Raw genomic sequence first — 17,251 nt, 5'->3', positions numbered from 1 at the left:
CCTTTTAGATTCACATTAGCTACAGACAGATTTAATTTGAGCATATTGCCATCTTTATTCAAAATTCACTATTTTAGCCTTTGACCCATGAACCCTTCCTTCCTTCATGCCCCTACTAGGATTCATGGAAAGGAACCCTTAGTAAGTATATGAAGGTGGTAGTGGGTTGGGGGATGGAGTGTCTCTCTTAAGGTTCTGTCTTGAATTTCTTTAATCATGGACAGTTTGGTTACTATGCACCACCCCCAGCTCCTCAGATTTTTTTGTGAGTTGGTGATCTGGACTCCTGGGGACTTAATAGAAGTCACATGTCTAAGCCCTTTCAAGTCATTCTTGTAAAACCCAGGAACAAACATTGATGTTGGATTGAATTGAAGGACCCAAGCTGCTTTTATACAAAGATTAGACCAAATTAGAAAAAGTACCATGAAACCTATGAGTGTTTTTCACTTCTGAGGATAAGCCCGTCCAGATCCTTTTGAGCTTTTTATCAAAATACCAGCTCTTCTTTTCATCAAAGATCATAAAAAGTAGGGCAAACTCTCGCATGTCTATGGGCCTGTTGCTTTCTTTATGGAGTGTTCCTTTTCGGCATATCAGAAGGGGCCCTATTAGGCCTGAATGGATATCTTTTTCCTGGAAGACAATAAGAGCATATATTTCATTTTTCCCCTTCATCAAGACTGCAGAATTGTGTTTTCTTCCTCTACTCCTCTGAAGTTCACTGATAAAGAGAATCAGAAAGGCCCTTAATAGCAGCCCAAGGCTTGAGCCCTATCAATTCATTCACACTATTTCCTACTTCTCTAAGTGAAAAAGTTTCTTCATTATGAAGGCCTTCTTCTAAAGAAAGAGTTAGAAAGTCTAACCATGACTTGAGGTGTTTTTAAATGAAATGTCTTTCCCAGGTAGTGATGCTGGCACACAGACAAGTGAATGAGAAACTCCTCATCCTGTCTAGCTCCCATGATTCCCTCTGCCATTTGGAAACCAATATGGTGCTCACCATAGGGAGACTATTTTCTTAACCCCAAATCACAACACATGCAAAAATACTAGCCAGCATTTGTATCTCACTTTAAGGCTTACAAAGCATTTTAAATGCATTATTTCACTTGGTCCTTATTTCAACTCTGTGAAGTAGGTGCTAATATTATTTCCATTTTAAGGATGAAGAAACTGAGGCTGTTAAGTGACTTGCCCAGTGTCACAAAGCTTATGTCTGAGGCAGGATTCGAACCTGGGCCTTCTTGACTTCAAGTCCAACCCTCTGTCCCTGGGCTGTCTAGCAATCTTATGATCTGAGAAAGGATTGTTTGTTTGTTTAAAGGGAAGAGGGGAGAGAACATTTGAAATTGGGGCTGTTCTAATTGAGGAATTATGGCCTCTGCACTTGGGCACATTGACTATAGACTCTAGGCCACAATCCTCACCTAGAGTGTGAAGGAACACGGCACCTGCTCCTCCTTCATAGAGGAAAACAAGTCTTGTGAACTCTGTCGGAATAATGGTCTTTCCCATTCCCAAAGGTGAAGTTAATAGATGGGATTATCAAGTCAGAAACCTTTAGTCACCTAAGCCAGAGAAGTCCCTTACCGGATTCACAGCTGAATAGTAGGCCCAAGCTCGGCAGGCAGACCCAGCATTTTCTGGGCCTGATCGTTCTGTCGCATGCCATACATAAGTATAACTGCCATTGGGCTGAATGGCATTGTCATCCTGATACCATTCTGGGGAATCATCTTCATAACTCTTTCCTTCTGATGATTTTTCATAGGAAAGCCCATGAGCATGAAGAGAATATGGCCTGGAGGCTAGATTTTTAAAACGAACCTAGAAGTATAAGGAAAAGAAAAGAAAAGAAAAGAAAAGAAAAGAAAAGAAAAGAAAAGAAAAGAAAAGAAAAGAAAAGAAAAGAAAAGAAAAGAAAAGAAAAGAAAGAAAAGAAAGAAAAGAAACCAGGTAAATGCACATCACTGTAAGAGAACCTCTCTCTTTCTACGGAGAGCTGAGACAAAAAGGCTTAGACAATCAATTTAGACCAGCTGATTTACATGATTAGAGAAAGTTTCTTTACTTAGAGTTCCTTACACCAATGACATTATAGGTATGGACCCCAAAATTATTTTTTCTTGGAAAAAATTATTTCCTATATTCTTTTTTTTTTTAATTTTGCTTCCTATATTTTTTTTGGAGTGTGTGTGGTAAGAAGTGGTATTAATAAATCAGGGGATAAGCAGATTGGGGGTAGGAGAGGAAAGTACTTCTGGTTTGCTTATAGGTGGATGGCAGGGCTAAGAAGGTGGGGAAGTTTAGAAGCTATCTAAAGAGCATCAAGCAGATACTTTAAAACATCAGACACAAAATCCTTAACTGTAGTCATTTGTTGTTTACTTATTCCAGTCATGTCTAATTCTCCATGACCCTACCTGGAGTTTTGTTGGCAAAGATACTGGAATGGTTTGCTAGTTCCTTCTCCAGCTCATTTTACAGATGAGGAAACTGAGGCAAATGGGGTTAAGTGACTTGCCCAAGGTCACACAGCTTCTAAAGCTGGATCTGAACTCAAGAAGATGAGTCTTTCTGATTTCAGGCTCCACACTCTCCCCATTGTATCACCTAGTTGCTCATAACTTTAGTTATAGGCACACTCTATATAAACCCAGAACATAAATTCAATTCATTTTATTACTTCAATTCAGTTCCATAAACAATGAGGCAAAACAAGAGAGTGGAAAGACCACTGAACTTGGAGTGTGACCTTGGGTAAGTTGTTCAGTATCTCTGAGCCTCAGGCTCCTCATCTTTAAAGTTGGGGTAATAATAATGCCAGTAGTACTTACTGAACTTGATGGTACAGAGGCTAGAACAAGGTAATTTATGTAAAGCGTTTGAGAAACATTGAAGCATTGCAGGAGTTATATCTATTATATTGTTTCCTAGCACTGCCTTGTCTATAGTAAGTTATTAACAAATTTTTATTGGTTCACTGTGTGGTTACTATATATGCATAATGCATTATACTGGGCACCGAGGGGACTGATAAGAAGAATGACTCATGGTTTCGCACCCTCAAGGAGTTTATAATCCAATAAGAAGAAGAATTCATCCACATATATAAGAAATATATGAGAGAAAGGCAAAGGGCTATAAGGATCATTGGACCCCTTTCTCAGGGATATAGTAGGGGTGATATTTAAGTTATGAATTAATTAGATTAACTGTGGGTTCACTTAAGTTATAGGTTAGACTAGATGACCTTTCAGGTTCCTTCCAAAGTGGAGATTTCATGACTTAATGAGGGAGGGATCACCTAAGGTGGAGTGAATTAGGAGAAGCTTCCCAGAGGAGGTGACATTTGATGCAGGGGGTGAAAAATTGGCAGGATTTTGAATAAGTTATGTAAGTTATATAAGGTTATACTTAAGAGATGGCTTGGGGTAGTGTATGGAGAGGTGGCCTCAAAGCCAGGAAGACCTGGGTTCAAATCTTTGCCTCTGAAACATACTAGGTGTGTGACCCAGAGTAAGCTACTTAACCTCTCTGTGCTCTAGACAACTCTAAGACTGAAAGTTACAGAGAAGATAGCTACCTATATTGGTGGAGGGAGTCCCCCCCCACCCCGAAGCGCTCTGTATTAATGAAATCACAAGTCCGGTTCTTATCCTTGTTATTATTATTATTAATTTTCCTGCTTCGTTTTACAGATGAGGGAGCTGAGGTTCAGGGAAGATTAAGTGACTGGACCATAACATATAACTCTTAATTCTATGGAGTCAGGACTCATGGCTAGACCTTCTAATTCCGAGTCAAATGTTCTTCTCCCCAGGCCACATGAACTTTGATAAATCATGGACAACGTCCTTTCACACTTTTGACTTTGCAGCTATCACCTACTTTCAGAAACCCCTCTAACTTTGATACTAACGACTCACATTTGTATTGTGTTTTCCTCACAGTAATCTGGTGAAATAGAAGGGAAAGTAGAACCACACCCATTTTACAGATGAGAAAACGGGTTCAGGGAAGTGAAGTGACCTGCCAGGGTTCACACAGATAGCAAAGGGCAGAGCTGCTACTCAAACTCAGGGCCTTCTGACTGGACTTGCAGTGCTCTTTCCATACCACCCTTCTGCCTTCTTGTAGCTGTTGTTCAGGTGTTTCAGTCATGTCTGACTCTTTGTGACCCTATTCAGGATTTTCTTGGCAAAGATACCACTTCTTTCTCCAGCTCATTTTCTGCATGAGGAAACTGAGGCAAATAAACTGGGGTAAGTAACTTGGCCTAGTGTCATACAGCTAGTAAGTGTCTGAGACTGAATTTGAACTCGGGTCTTCATGACTCCAGGCTCGGCACTCTCAACCACTGTTCCACTTACCTGCCCCTGCCTCTCTTAGCAATGCTTAAAACTTGGCTTACTTGGATCACATCATCTACCTCAGCCCTGATTATAGGACCAAGGATGCCAAGGTGCTCTTCATTCTCTCCCTGAGGGTCAGGCACTGTAAAGGCGCTGTCCAGGTATTTCCGAAAAATCACTTTCTTATACACTGTGTTCCCTATGATATCATCAGCATCATCAGCCTTCCTCATGCTGATAAGTTGGGAAAGAAAAGATAATAAGGAAGAAAATATTAGAAAACGTTAGAAAAACTACATTCATAAAAGTTTCTCCCCCCCAAAAAAGAATCCTTGTAAAATCCTGCATTTTTCCAGGTGACTCAAGCTGATACACAGAATTATATCATATTCAAATCTATCTATAACTAAGGTATAATTTTGAAAAAACCAAAGATGACTTGTATAAAACCTAAGATATTATTTTTTAATGTATGTCTGTCTATGTAACATTTTTTTTTCTTTTCAAAGAGAGCTCATTTTAGAGATGGGCCAGGATTTGGGGAAAACCTATTTTTAGCAGGTTGGCACATAGCTGTTCCTGAGAAAAGTAGGTAAATACACAGTAGCTCATTGCTATTGTTCAGACCTTGAGGTAGATTTTGGTGGCATCCTTATTTTAGGTCCCTGGCAGAATAAAAGTTCTCACCCTAAAAGAAGCCACTGATCTCCCCTTTATTTTTCTCCTTGAAATGTCCAAGCACCATCTCAACCTTCCCAGAAAGGGCAGAACTAAATTGGATGGGTAGAAATTATGGAAAGGCCAATTTTCAGCTTGATTTAAGTCAATATTTCCTAACAAACAGAGCTTGGTGGCAGAGAGAAAGGAGACCTTCCTAGGGGAAGGGCATGTTAAGTAGACCCTTTTGGGGGGACTTATTTTGTAATTTCTTTCTTCACCACAGTTCTCACCCATATCCCAGGTTTCTCTACTTACCTCTCACCTGGTCTACCTCAATAACCCTCTGATTGGTCTCTCTGCACACCAATCCATTTTTCATATAGCTGCCAAGGTGATTTTCCTTAAGTGCAAGACTGACCACCCCTAATCAATAAGCTCCAGTGATTCCCTATTAGCTCCAGGATTAAATATAAACTCCTGTGTTTGGCATATAAAGCACTTCACAAACAGATCCCTTCCTATCTTTCCAGGTTTTTTGTTTTTGTTTTATTCTTTATGCCCTTCTATAATTGTACAATCCAGCAATACTAGACTGTTTCTCTATGTGCTTTTTGTCACACATGACTCTTCATTTGCCATCTTTGTATCTTTGCACGGGCTTTCCTTCATGCCTGGAATAGCTTCTCTTCTTACCCTTCCCCAGCCCTCCCCCCCACCTCCCACCTCTGTTTCTCTCAAGATTCAGCTCAAATGCCACTTTCTGGAGGATGTCTTTCACAGTCCCCCTCAGATGCTGATTTGGTTTGTGTCTTGTCCTCAGTTCTCAAAAAGGATCAAAATGACATCACTATGTTAGGGTCAAGGTGCAGTGTGTCCATCTGTAGACCAGCAGGAGCTCAGAAGGCTCTACCACAGGTTGGGCACAAACAGTTCATATGACAATTTGGAATGGACTTGTCTCTAAATGTGTGCATCTAATGTTTCCTTTGAGATGCTAACACCTTGCCCTCTGAGCTTACCTTCTACCTACACTGTATGTATCTTATATGTACTTATTTATTTACATATTGTCTCCCCCTTCCCCCCTAGAAAGTGAGCTCCCTGAGGACAGGGTCTGTTTTTGCTTTTTCTTTGTGTTCCTAGAATGCCTTGTACATAGTGGGTGCTTGATAAATGTTTGATTTATTGATAACAATCACTGACATTTCTAAGGCCAGTATATGAGGAGACAGATAAGAATGTCACAGCTAAGAAGATGGGATGGGGTTATGATCTGCATTGGGGGAGGGAATGCCTATGTTGGTAAAATCATTAAATGCTTCCTTTTAAGGTAGGACATCTCCATTCTAACAGTGACCTTCAGGACTCAGACTCTATCCAAAGAAATGGCTGATGCAAGAATTTCAGGCGCCACAGGAGATCAGACCATGGAGAGCTCCTGCCTATTCCTACCTATAAGACTTTGGTTCGGCCCTCTTCAGAGATGTCCAACTAGTCATTCCAAATATTCATATTCCTACTGTACCTTACTGGGCCAATGTAAGATGACTATATTAAGTCTTACGCATCTGAAATCTGATCAAAGTTCTCACTTTCTTCCCTATTTTCCTTTCCTGGGATGCTTCATATAGGGATAAATGTATGCAAAGTGACTTGCAAAACTTAAAGCCCTTAAAAAGCTTGAAGTGTAAATGTCAACTACTACTTAGCCAAATAAGCTTTAGTTTCATTTTTATAAAATTGGAACATTTGTGAGGAAAGTGCTTTGTAAACTTATAAAACTATGAACTTTTACCATGCACTGGCTTTTAAAAATTGAGCTGGTATTCCTGCTGTTTGTCACTGGTATCTTAAGAATTTTTAACTGAATTCATGATGCCACTGAACAGGACTGCACTGGACTCCAACAGAGCCATAATTTCATTGACATGAGTGTTCTCTCCAACCCATCCTGTGAAATTCTTGTCTGTGTCCTTCTATAGGTTCACCACAGGAAGTCTATCACTGTGTTGAGGGCCTTCCTTACATTCTCTTGAATACCAGTGGAGTGTGCAGGCCACTCAGTCATCATCCCTTATTCCAACCATATGAAGGGTCCACTGTGTAGTAAACCAAATAAAATCCCTTTTTTTGTCATTGGAAAAGAATAAAAGGGGCCTGTGACTGAGATCAGAAGTAGCCCTGTCATCATTAATGAATAGCAGAGGTCTAAGATATAAAAGGAAGTTTTCCAAACCTTTTTGAGAATTTTGAATAATCCCAAAGTACTTCCTCAGCAGCAATGTAGTAATTTTTTCTATTTCCCTTGTGGCTTCGGAGATACCATGCTGCAATGTTGTCAGGGTTTCGGAGTGAGCTTGTATCTGTCCTCCTATCTGTTTGATAAGGATCATCATAGTGTACATAGGTGTCTTCAACATAATCATCATCATCTTCATTGTCTTTGATGTCCTGCCCTGGAATATACTCAACATAATTCCCATCAGCTTTGGTAAGGCCCACTATAACTGCTGGATTAAATTGTCTCGGTCTCAATGTAACATTGATTCTGGGTGGAAGTGATTGGGATGTTGATTCAAAGACAGGAGAGGAGGATACATGACTAAGTTCTGGAGGGAAGTTCTCATTGAACTCTGGAGTAGGGACTATCTGACCAGCCTCTGGTAGGAAATAGGCATGATTCAGATCCAAAGTAGAGGAAGTCCAATTGAGATCGGGAGGGAAGGATTCTTCATAGGGGTCTGAAGGGGGAGTTGTCTCATAGAGACCTGGAGAGAAGGATGCTTCATAGGGGTCTGAAGGGGAAGTTGTTTCATAGACATATGGAGGGAAGGATGCTTCATAGGGATCTGAAGGGGGAGTTGTCTCGTAGACACCTGGAGAGAAAGATGCTTCATAGGGGTCTGAAGGTGGGGTTGTCTCATAGACATCTGGAGAGAAAGATGCTTCATAGAGATCTGAAGGAGGAGTTGTCTCATAGAGATCTGGAGAGAAGGATGCTTCATAGGGTCTGAAGATGGGGTTGTCTCATAGACACCTGGAGAGAAAGATGCTTCATAGAGATCTGAAGGAGGAGTTGTCTCATAGAGATCTGGAGAGAAGGATGCTTCATAGGGGTCTGAAGAGGGAGTTGTTTCATAGACATATGGAGGGAAGGATCTTCATAGGATCTGAAGGAGTTGTCTCATAGAGATCTGGAGAGAAGATGCTTCATAGGGGTCTGAAGATGGGAGTTGTCTCATAGACATCTGGAGAGAAAGATGCTTCATAGAGATCTGAAGGAGGAGTTGTCTCATGGAGATCTGGAGAGAAGGATGCTTCATAGGGTCTGAAGTGGGGTTGTCTCATAGACATCTGGAGAGAAAGATGCTTCATAGAGATCTGAAGGAGGAGTTGTCTCATAGAGATCTGGAGAGAAGGATGCTTCATAGGGGTCTGAAGATGGGGTTGTCTCATAGACACCTGGAGAGAAAGATGCTTCATAGAGATCTGAAGGAGGAGTTGTCTCATAGAGATCTGGAGAGAAGGATGCTTCATAGGGGTCTGAAGAGGGAGTTGTTTCATAGACATATGGAGGGAAGGATTCTTCATAGTGATCTGAAGGAGGAGTTGTCTCATAGAGATCTGGAGAGAAGGATGCTTCATAGGGGTCTGAAGATGGGGTTGTCTCATAGACATCTGGAGAGAAAGATGCTTCATAGAGATCTGAAGGAGGAGTTGTCTCATGGAGATCTGGAGAGAAGGATGCTTCATAGGGGTCTGAAGATGGGGTTGTCTCATAGACATCTGGAGAGAAAGATGCTTCATAGAGATCTGAAGGAGGAGTTGTCTCATAGAGATCTGGAGAGAAGGATGCTTCATAGGCGTCTGAAAGGGGAGTTGTCTCATAGAGGGAGGAAGGAAAAGGAATCTGATTAAGATCTAGAGGGGAGAATATCTCATAAGGATCTAGAGGCAAGGGTGTTTGATGAAGATCTGGAGGGGGAAATGACTGATAGAAATCTTGAGGATGAGTTGTAGAAACAGGGTCTAGAGTAGAGAATATTTCACTGAACTTCAGATCAGAGGATATCTTACTAAACTCTGGTGGGGGAAATGTCTCATCCAGGTCCACAGTGGGGAAATTCTGATCAAGGTCTAAAGTGGGGGATACTTGTTCTAGGTCCTTAGGGGATGGCATGTCACTGGATTCATTGGGTAAGAGTGAATGATTGGGCAATGTGGCATTGTACCTTTCTTTGAGAGGCTTGAAACCTCTGGGGGACATCAGCACATTGTGTGCAAACTTGGTGACTCTTTTCCTTTTTCGGGTCTTAATCAAACCTGAAGATTTCCTGAACCTACCATTTGTTCTGTTCTTTCCTATTTTTAAGGGATTGTGCCAGTTAGCAGAATGAATTCCTTCTCTCCAAGGTGTTGCAGCATCCTGGGGGCTATTCAACAGCTTATCTTCAACCTTATCTTCATTTGTATCTTCGATGATTTCATAGCTCACTTTCTCAGAAACCAAATTCCATTTCCCATTCAAAACCTTTGGTGGGTCCTTCTGGTTAACAACTACCAGATCATCTAGAATACCTTCTTGTGTTCCTGCTCTGGAGTTGGGAACGTCACTGCTCTGAAGATCAGGCTGTTCTAGAATTAAATTTACCCTCACATTACCTGTTGGTAGTTCTACCTGTATATGACTGGACTGGACTGATATATTTCTTTCTGCCTCAGTTTGGTTAGCTGAAGTAGTGGTAAATTTGGAAGGCTCCTCATTGGCCTGGCTGGCTTCCTTCTTGGCATCTTCTTGGCTATGGAGTTCTTCTGTGGCAAGAGAAGACAAGGTTGTCCCCATGGCAGTTGAATGTATATCCTTCTTGACAAGTTCTTCAGAATGGGGCCTGGGATTCTTCAGAATGGAGGCTACAGAGTGTAATGCAATGGAATGTGTTCCTGTAGTGGTGATGTTCTCCAAGGGAGGCCCAGTTGTTGTGATTACTGAGTAAGGAAGGGTGGCTTGAAGTTTTGGAATGCTACCAGGGTCTTTTGAGGAAGGCTGAGAGGTACCCAATGATGCATTCACATTTAAGGGAATCATTTCAGAGATTTCTTCCATAAATAAAGCAGTCAGATTGAGAAGCTCATCTCCCTCCTGCGGTCCCGATGAATTTCTAAATGATCTAATACCAAACTGCAAAGCCAGTTCAGCCTGGTAATCACTATCATCTTCCCCTTCACCTTCCGTTGAATCGGGCATGTTCCTGGTGGTGGCTTTATTCTTCTCTGTGACAACCTTTCCCACATTGTCATCAAATACAATTTCGTAGGAGTCATCCTCATAATCCCTTATACATTTAACATCCCTGAATCGCAGCCTGAGGTTTTGATTTCTGTGGTTGGAACTTATAGAAGTCAGCATCCAAGTTCCTACAAAAACAGAAGAGAAAAACAAACAGACGAGCAAAAATCTGGTTTAAAAAACCCAACAAAACTATTCTTGAAGGTAATTTCTAATCCATTTTGAATTTACATAAGAAAGGATGAGTCAAGAGTCAAAGAGGTCCTTAGTAACATAAACACATGTTATCTCTGTTCCCACACCACAAAAAAACAATAAAAATAGATGAATCAGATATAAATATATATGTAAAACACTAACTATATAATATATAAAACATACTACATATGTGAATACTTTGCATACAGTTCTGCCTCACTTAAATGTGATTCATTCATAAGTCAAGACATTACCCTGGTGATATCATTGGTCCTCTTTGAGAACGAAGGACAAACAACAACAGCAATATCCTTTCTGTATATACTTCATAAACCCAAAGCATGATTGTTTTATATGTATACACAATATACATATAAATAAATAGTATTATATTATTATATTATATATTATCATATATTATATAATATTTATTATGATATATTATATATGAGAATACATATAAATATCTATAAAACAATCATTGTGTATGTATATATGTGTGTATATGTATAAATATATATTATATATAATAATATATAATACATATAATGTATAATGTATATGTAAAACTATACATATGTATAGTTTTGGGTTTCTTTATACAGAAATAGTTTGTGCCTACTTTGAAATGCTGTTAGCCCTATTTCAAGGACTTTTCTAGCTGTAACTAAGCATAACTACATATCTATTTGAGTTAAGAAGGTTTGTGTAGCATGGACTAAATGAATTTCCCTGAAATCAATCAAATAGGTTTTCTAACTTCTGAGTCAGTGTTCTTTCCTCAATACCACATTGCATTTTAGTGCTATTGGATATACTGCTCTTCTAGGGTTTTGTTTTATTTTGATTGCACATGCCTATTTCACTGATTTGTTCTCTCATTTATGGATGAAGGAGTTTAGAAACAAATGCCTTCCCTTAAGGATGGCTGCATGTACACCACAAGTTAAGGTGTGTTGTTTCGTTGTTGCCATGTCCATTATACAAGACTGAGCATCCAAATAAGATAGAAACATTTAGTTAAAACTCTAAATGTTTTGCATACATGCTCTTTGGAAACATTTGGATATTTGACTAAGTATTTTCCATTTTCATATTACGTTAACAATTGTGAAGAAATGGCCTAAATCTATTTAATGACGTCTTAGGTTGTGCTTGTTTTCTTTTTTTCAGGAGAGGAGGAGAAAGGAGGGGATTAGTCACCTTCTGGACTCAGTTCCACAATCACTTCTCAAATGAACTTAATTAAATGAACTAAGATTTCAGTGGGAATGCCCAATGAGGCAACTCCCTCCACCAATGCAGGTTGGCGCCGGCTTTGTACTCAGTAAGACGGGAGTCTTTCATAGCTGGTTGGGCCACTGAGTCACTTGGCCAATATCTGTCAGACACAGGATTTGAACCTAGATCCTCCTGCCTTCGAGGCTATCTACTATGGCACAATGCTTCTCTTGTTTCTTAGGCTAAAAACTTGGGGCATAGTATGAAAGTATAAAAATAGGAATAGAATGTTATTGGTAAGCGTAGAAATCAAATAAGTAGTCAAAAATTCTAGTGAACCCAAGGGTTTTTTGGATTACTCTGAGGTAATATGATAGCCAATGAAGCCAATCCAATCCAATGCAATAAAGGACCTTGATTTCCCCAGTGTGGGTACACCTTCTACCAGTGTAAATTGGAAGCCTTCTCTACCACAGTAGACAGCCACCATGACCTACTTGTCCTGGTGATAGTGCTTTTTAGCTAGGATGGTTCTAAGACAACAGACAGTCCATTGTGGGCCTATCCACAAAGTCTTTCCAGTTTGATAGGACCTGCCAGAGCTTATGGCCCACTGTTAGAACTTTCCAGAAACCAGGGTCACCTGCACAACACAGTGAATTATCAGAATAGGATTTAATATTCTCTGTAATTTTAGCCACTATGTAAGCCTTACAACTATCCAAGGCTTACCTCATGAGAGCAGAGCATTTCTACCTTTATGATGATGTGGCTGTATGTGACCTTAACAATAGAAAAGTATGGGTCCATGTTGAAAAAAGGGAATTTTTTTGAACATAAAGGTTTTTTCCCCTCTAAAAACTTAGCCCTGGGGGAGGAAAATGAAGCAGAAGAACTAAAGTGCTGGGCCCATCAATATTGGTGAAAGAGAAATGTGGCAAGTCACAAAAGTGAAAGAAAGCACAAGGGGAACAGATGATGTGCAAAGATCTCTCCACGAAATTAGTCCCACATTCCCTGGATTGTAAAAAAAAAAAACAAAACGGTTGTGGCCAAGCAGCTAGGTGGCACAGTGGATAAAACAATAGACCTGGAGATAGGAAAATCTGAGTTCAGATCTGGCCTCAGACACTTCTTACCTGTGTGATCCTGCACAAGTTACTTAACTTCTGTCTGCCTCAGTTTCTTCCATTACAAAATGCAGATAATGAAAGCACCTGCCTCCAAATGTTGTGAGGATAAAATGAGACATTATATATAAAGTGCTTTGCAAACCTTAAAACACCATATAAACGCTACTTATTTTAATGATCTGGTTATTGTCTAATTTTATCTAATTATCTAATAATTATTATTATTTAAAATTATTATTGTTTGATTGCCTTAGCACTTTGGCCCAGTGTTCCTATAGCCATGATATCTCAGGGCAGAAGTATCCAGCTAGCAGGCTGCTAGCAAAATTCCTGAGTGTTACAGACACCAGATTAAAATATAATATGGAAATGTCTAACGAAATAAATAAAAATACAACACAACATAGGTATAATTCATTTGTGGCTTTCTAAATATGCCCTCCCAATCCCCCTGGTGATGCTTATGTAGGGCTTAGTGGTCCCATTGCTGTTTGAATTTGACACCGTTGTCAGAGGGAGGTAAACAGCATTACTACCACTGATACATTCAGAAAGCCCAGGGTACGATTTCTGAAGATGGCTCCAAGTTTGGGTATAAAGCTGGAATGGGGGAGGACCAGGTGAGGTTTGTGGATATGACTAGTACAGATCATGACAATGACTGGACAGGATGGGGGGACCTTGAGGAAGTGTGGTGTAGTGGGCACAAAACTGGACCATTTTATTCTCATGGTGATGCTGGGAGATAGGTATTCTCATCATTCCCATTTTGCAGATGAGGAAATTTTGGCAGACAGATATTAAGTGACTTGCACAGTCACTGTGAGATAAAATGAGATAACATAGGTGAGGCACTTCACAAACTTCAAAGTTCAATATAAATGCTAGCTATTATTTTTGTAAAGTCTTTTGTAAAACCTTAAAAAATGAAGTACAATTGAGCTCTGATTGTCATGACCACTCTTTGTATGTATTATTTATGTGCTCCTCTGGTTGCCCTCCCTTTGGAAATGGCATCAGTGGAGTTGTGGTGGCTGAGTCCCTGAGGTTCTGTGGATATGCTTCTAGCTTATGCCACCCTTTGTCCAAGTAGGTTACTTCTATCCCTAGAGAGAGATGAAAAGACATGGCCAATGTCAGTGAACACTTCATCTCGAAGAACACTGCCTATCTGAACCACTCCAACACCCTGAAGGTGGGTCTGTGCCAGGATCTTGTGGATTCTGATGAGGTCCTTAAGGAAACAGCAATTCTCTAAAATATTAATTATAGGCGATAGCGTCTAGTGGAAGCATTTATGAGGACTGAAAACCTAAACAGCATCATGCTAGTAACAAAGTAAGTCTCTGCAGAAAGTAGATGAAATAGACACTAACTACTAGAGCTCTCTCCTAATACTCAAGCCACTCACCGACATTATCCATTGTGACAGTTACAGATTCTCCGCTCATAGGGAAGAGAGTCAGGACATCCTCATGCCTTTTTCCGTATAAGAATGAGTGTCCAGTCAAGTGAAGAGTCAGGATCTCATCCTGGATGCCCACACTGCAAAAGTGCCACTGGACAGTGTCCTCGTAACAAAATCCCAGGGTCGGTAGACTCTCAGGCAAAAAGCCGTTTATTGCTAAAAGAAACTGAGTCAGTTAAAACACTAGCCTCCCCACCAACCCTGCACCACTGAAGGAACTTTGATCTAATTACACAGGCAAAATTACACTCTAGAGTGGATATGCTTCCTCAAGTCAGCCACTAACATAGAAGTATTGATTATTAAGCATTAGCCTCACTGGAGGGTGTGGGAGGTACAGGAAGGGAGAGGGAAGAGAGGGAGGATATGTGATTAGGATCCCCAGTTTCAAACTTTCCAAATAAATTGTCTTCTCATCATTGAACTGAGCTGAAGAAAACATTATTCATTCAACAAAAAATTTAGAATCATAAAAATATATCATTTTAGGATCTAGAGCAATATAGAAATCACTTTGTCCAACTCCTTTGTTTTCTGAGCACCTATTCTATTCAAGACCTTTTGATGGGTAGTCTGCCTTTAAAGTCTTTCAGATATATTCTGAAGGACAGTGTGAAAAATACTAATTCCAGTCCAGAGGGAAAAAAGCATAATAATACAACAGATATGAGAGATTCAATGATAATGTCACTCAACATAATAATGTAAAAAATGTACAAAATATACAATGCATGAATGTACAAAACAGAGAAGAGCAATGAACACATTCCTTAATTAAAGTCCTATCCTTTAATTGTCAACTGTAATCATTAAAGAAAGAGCAAGGTCCTTGCCTTCCTTAATATTATTTGTACTTATCAATAAATATGTTTGAATTTTCATAGATCATTGCAATCTTTACCTATTAAGAGTAGTAATAAAGGTACAGATTGTATCTATGCTAAACAATAATTATCTTCACTTACAAGAATGAATCTGATTAATAAATGTGTTAATGGAACTTCTCTTTGGGAGACAACAGCTCCTGAAAGGACTTTGGTCATGACATTTATAGGAGCAAAATAAAAATTCAATGATAAAAGTAAACAAGAAGTCAGTGTTTGACCCCTAACTCCAACCTTCCATCCCATATGGAAAATCCCTGAGAATTCCAGATTGGTCTCTTTGGTTATCTGAAAATGCGTGAATAAATGATAGGGAAAAAAAATCAACCCTAGACCCTAGTCAATCAATCCTCTAAGGACGATGAATACTTTACCTCTTGTCACATCAGATTGCTATAATGACACCCTTGGTTTTTGATCATAGAATCCTAGGACAGGAAGTAAATCTAAAAGTTCATCTCATGCATGTCTATAGACAAGACTACATACATATCTATCCGAGTGACAGATAGAATGGAGTGGAGGTGAAAGGAAGAGTTTCTACTTACTGCTCTTGATGTTGGACGCATAGAACTTTGGATCATCTCGTTTCACAGAAGAGGGGTTTTCATAAAATCTTTTAATGTTGTCTTCAAAGTACCAGCTTTTGTTCTCATCAAATACAGCAAACACGGCCTGTTGCTCAGAATCTGCTGTCCTCTATAGGAAAAAAATTGCGTTATTCACAAAACATTTACTATACAGCCCTTCATTTTCAAGATAGGAATGGAACCACATTTTACCAAAACTGGCCACTAGATGGTGCAGTGGATACAGCACAGGACTGGGTCAGGAAAACCTAACTTCAAAGCCAGCCTCAGACACTTACTATCTGTGTGACCCTGGGCAAGTCACTTCAACCTGTTTGCCTCAGTTTCCTCATTTGTAAAATGAGCTGGAGAAGGAAACGGCAAATCATTCAAGTGTTTTTGACAAGAAAACCTCGAGTGGGGTCACGGAGAGTCAGACACAACTGAAATGACTGAACAATTATTAAGACAAGCCTCATTTCACCACTGCCATTTCTTGAAACTTTGAAATACCTATGTCACTGGACTATTCTATTTGGGTGGAGAATTGAAGGCTGACTATGTGTGCCCCCAAGAGGATTCAGTTCTGCTCCAAATTCGGAGCTGTCGAACACTGCTGGAGAACAAAATACAAAATCATGCTAACTGGGCCAATTGTAGAGGAAACCAAAGGGTGGCATAGTGGAAAGAGCAATGAACTCGAGAAGGCTGGAGTTTGGATCCCAACTCTATTACTGACTGTGTGACCTTAGACAAATCATTTAACCTCATTAGTCTCAATTTCTTCATCTAAAAAGTTTGGTATTAACTTAGACAATCTCTAATTCCCTGCCTTTCATATCACATTTCCACTTGGATGTACCACAAGTTTCTCAAGCACAACATATCCAAAATGGAACTCATTATATTTTCCCCAAACCAACCCTTCTTCCTATCTCTGTTGAAAGCACCACCATCCTTCTGTTCATCTTGGTTCAAAACTTTGGAGTCATCATAAACTCCTTACACTCTCCCACCCTCCATATCCAATGGAGTCACCATTGACTCCTCACCCTCCCTCACTCTCCATATTCAATTAGGGGCCAAATCTTGTCAGTTCTTCCTATCCAGGACCTTTTTGCCTGTGTGCTTTTCTCCTTACTCATATAGTTGTTTTCATCTTTGATTATGACTATTTCTACAGCTTTCTAATTGGTCTCCCCACCTCAGTTCCTCTGTCTTCCCCAGTTAATCTTCCACACAGCTGTCAAAGTAATATTCCTAAAGTGCATGTCTGATCATATCATTTTAAAGCTGCAATAGCTCCCTATTTGCCTCCAGGATAAAATATAATGCCTCTGTTTGGCATTCAGAACCCATCACAATCTGGCTCCAGCCTACCTCTCCAGACTTATTTATACCATACTCTTTCCTCACTCATGCCACAATTCATCCAAACCAGCCCACCAATGATCTCCCACACATGGCATT

General features: G+C 39.9%; 1 protein-coding gene across 1 annotated transcript in view; it reads right to left on the bottom strand.

Moving 5' to 3' along the window:
- Window positions 1-17,251, bottom strand: part of F5 (coagulation factor V) — a 77,915-nt gene that overhangs the window by 26,506 nt on the left and 34,158 nt on the right. Inside the window, exons 11-17 of the mRNA XM_020974668.2 lie at window positions 15,761-15,911; window positions 14,272-14,484; window positions 8,354-10,436; window positions 7,258-7,848; window positions 4,421-4,595; window positions 1,597-1,833; window positions 426-636 (exon numbers count right to left, since the gene is read on the bottom strand). Of these exons, the coding sequence (XP_020830327.1) occupies window positions 426-636; window positions 1,597-1,833; window positions 4,421-4,595; window positions 7,258-7,848; window positions 8,354-10,436; window positions 14,272-14,484; window positions 15,761-15,911 (3,661 nt within the window). The remainder of the gene's footprint in view (window positions 1-425; window positions 637-1,596; window positions 1,834-4,420; window positions 4,596-7,257; window positions 7,849-8,353; window positions 10,437-14,271; window positions 14,485-15,760; window positions 15,912-17,251) is intronic.

Source organism: Phascolarctos cinereus, unplaced genomic scaffold, assembly GCF_003287225.1.
Source record: "Phascolarctos cinereus isolate Bilbo 61053 unplaced genomic scaffold, phaCin_HiC Scaffold_5;HRSCAF=322, whole genome shotgun sequence".
Taxonomy (NCBI): Eukaryota; Metazoa; Chordata; class Mammalia; order Diprotodontia; family Phascolarctidae; genus Phascolarctos; species Phascolarctos cinereus.
Note: the sequence above shows the minus strand (reverse complement) of the source record. Positions and strands in the feature narration are given on the sequence as shown.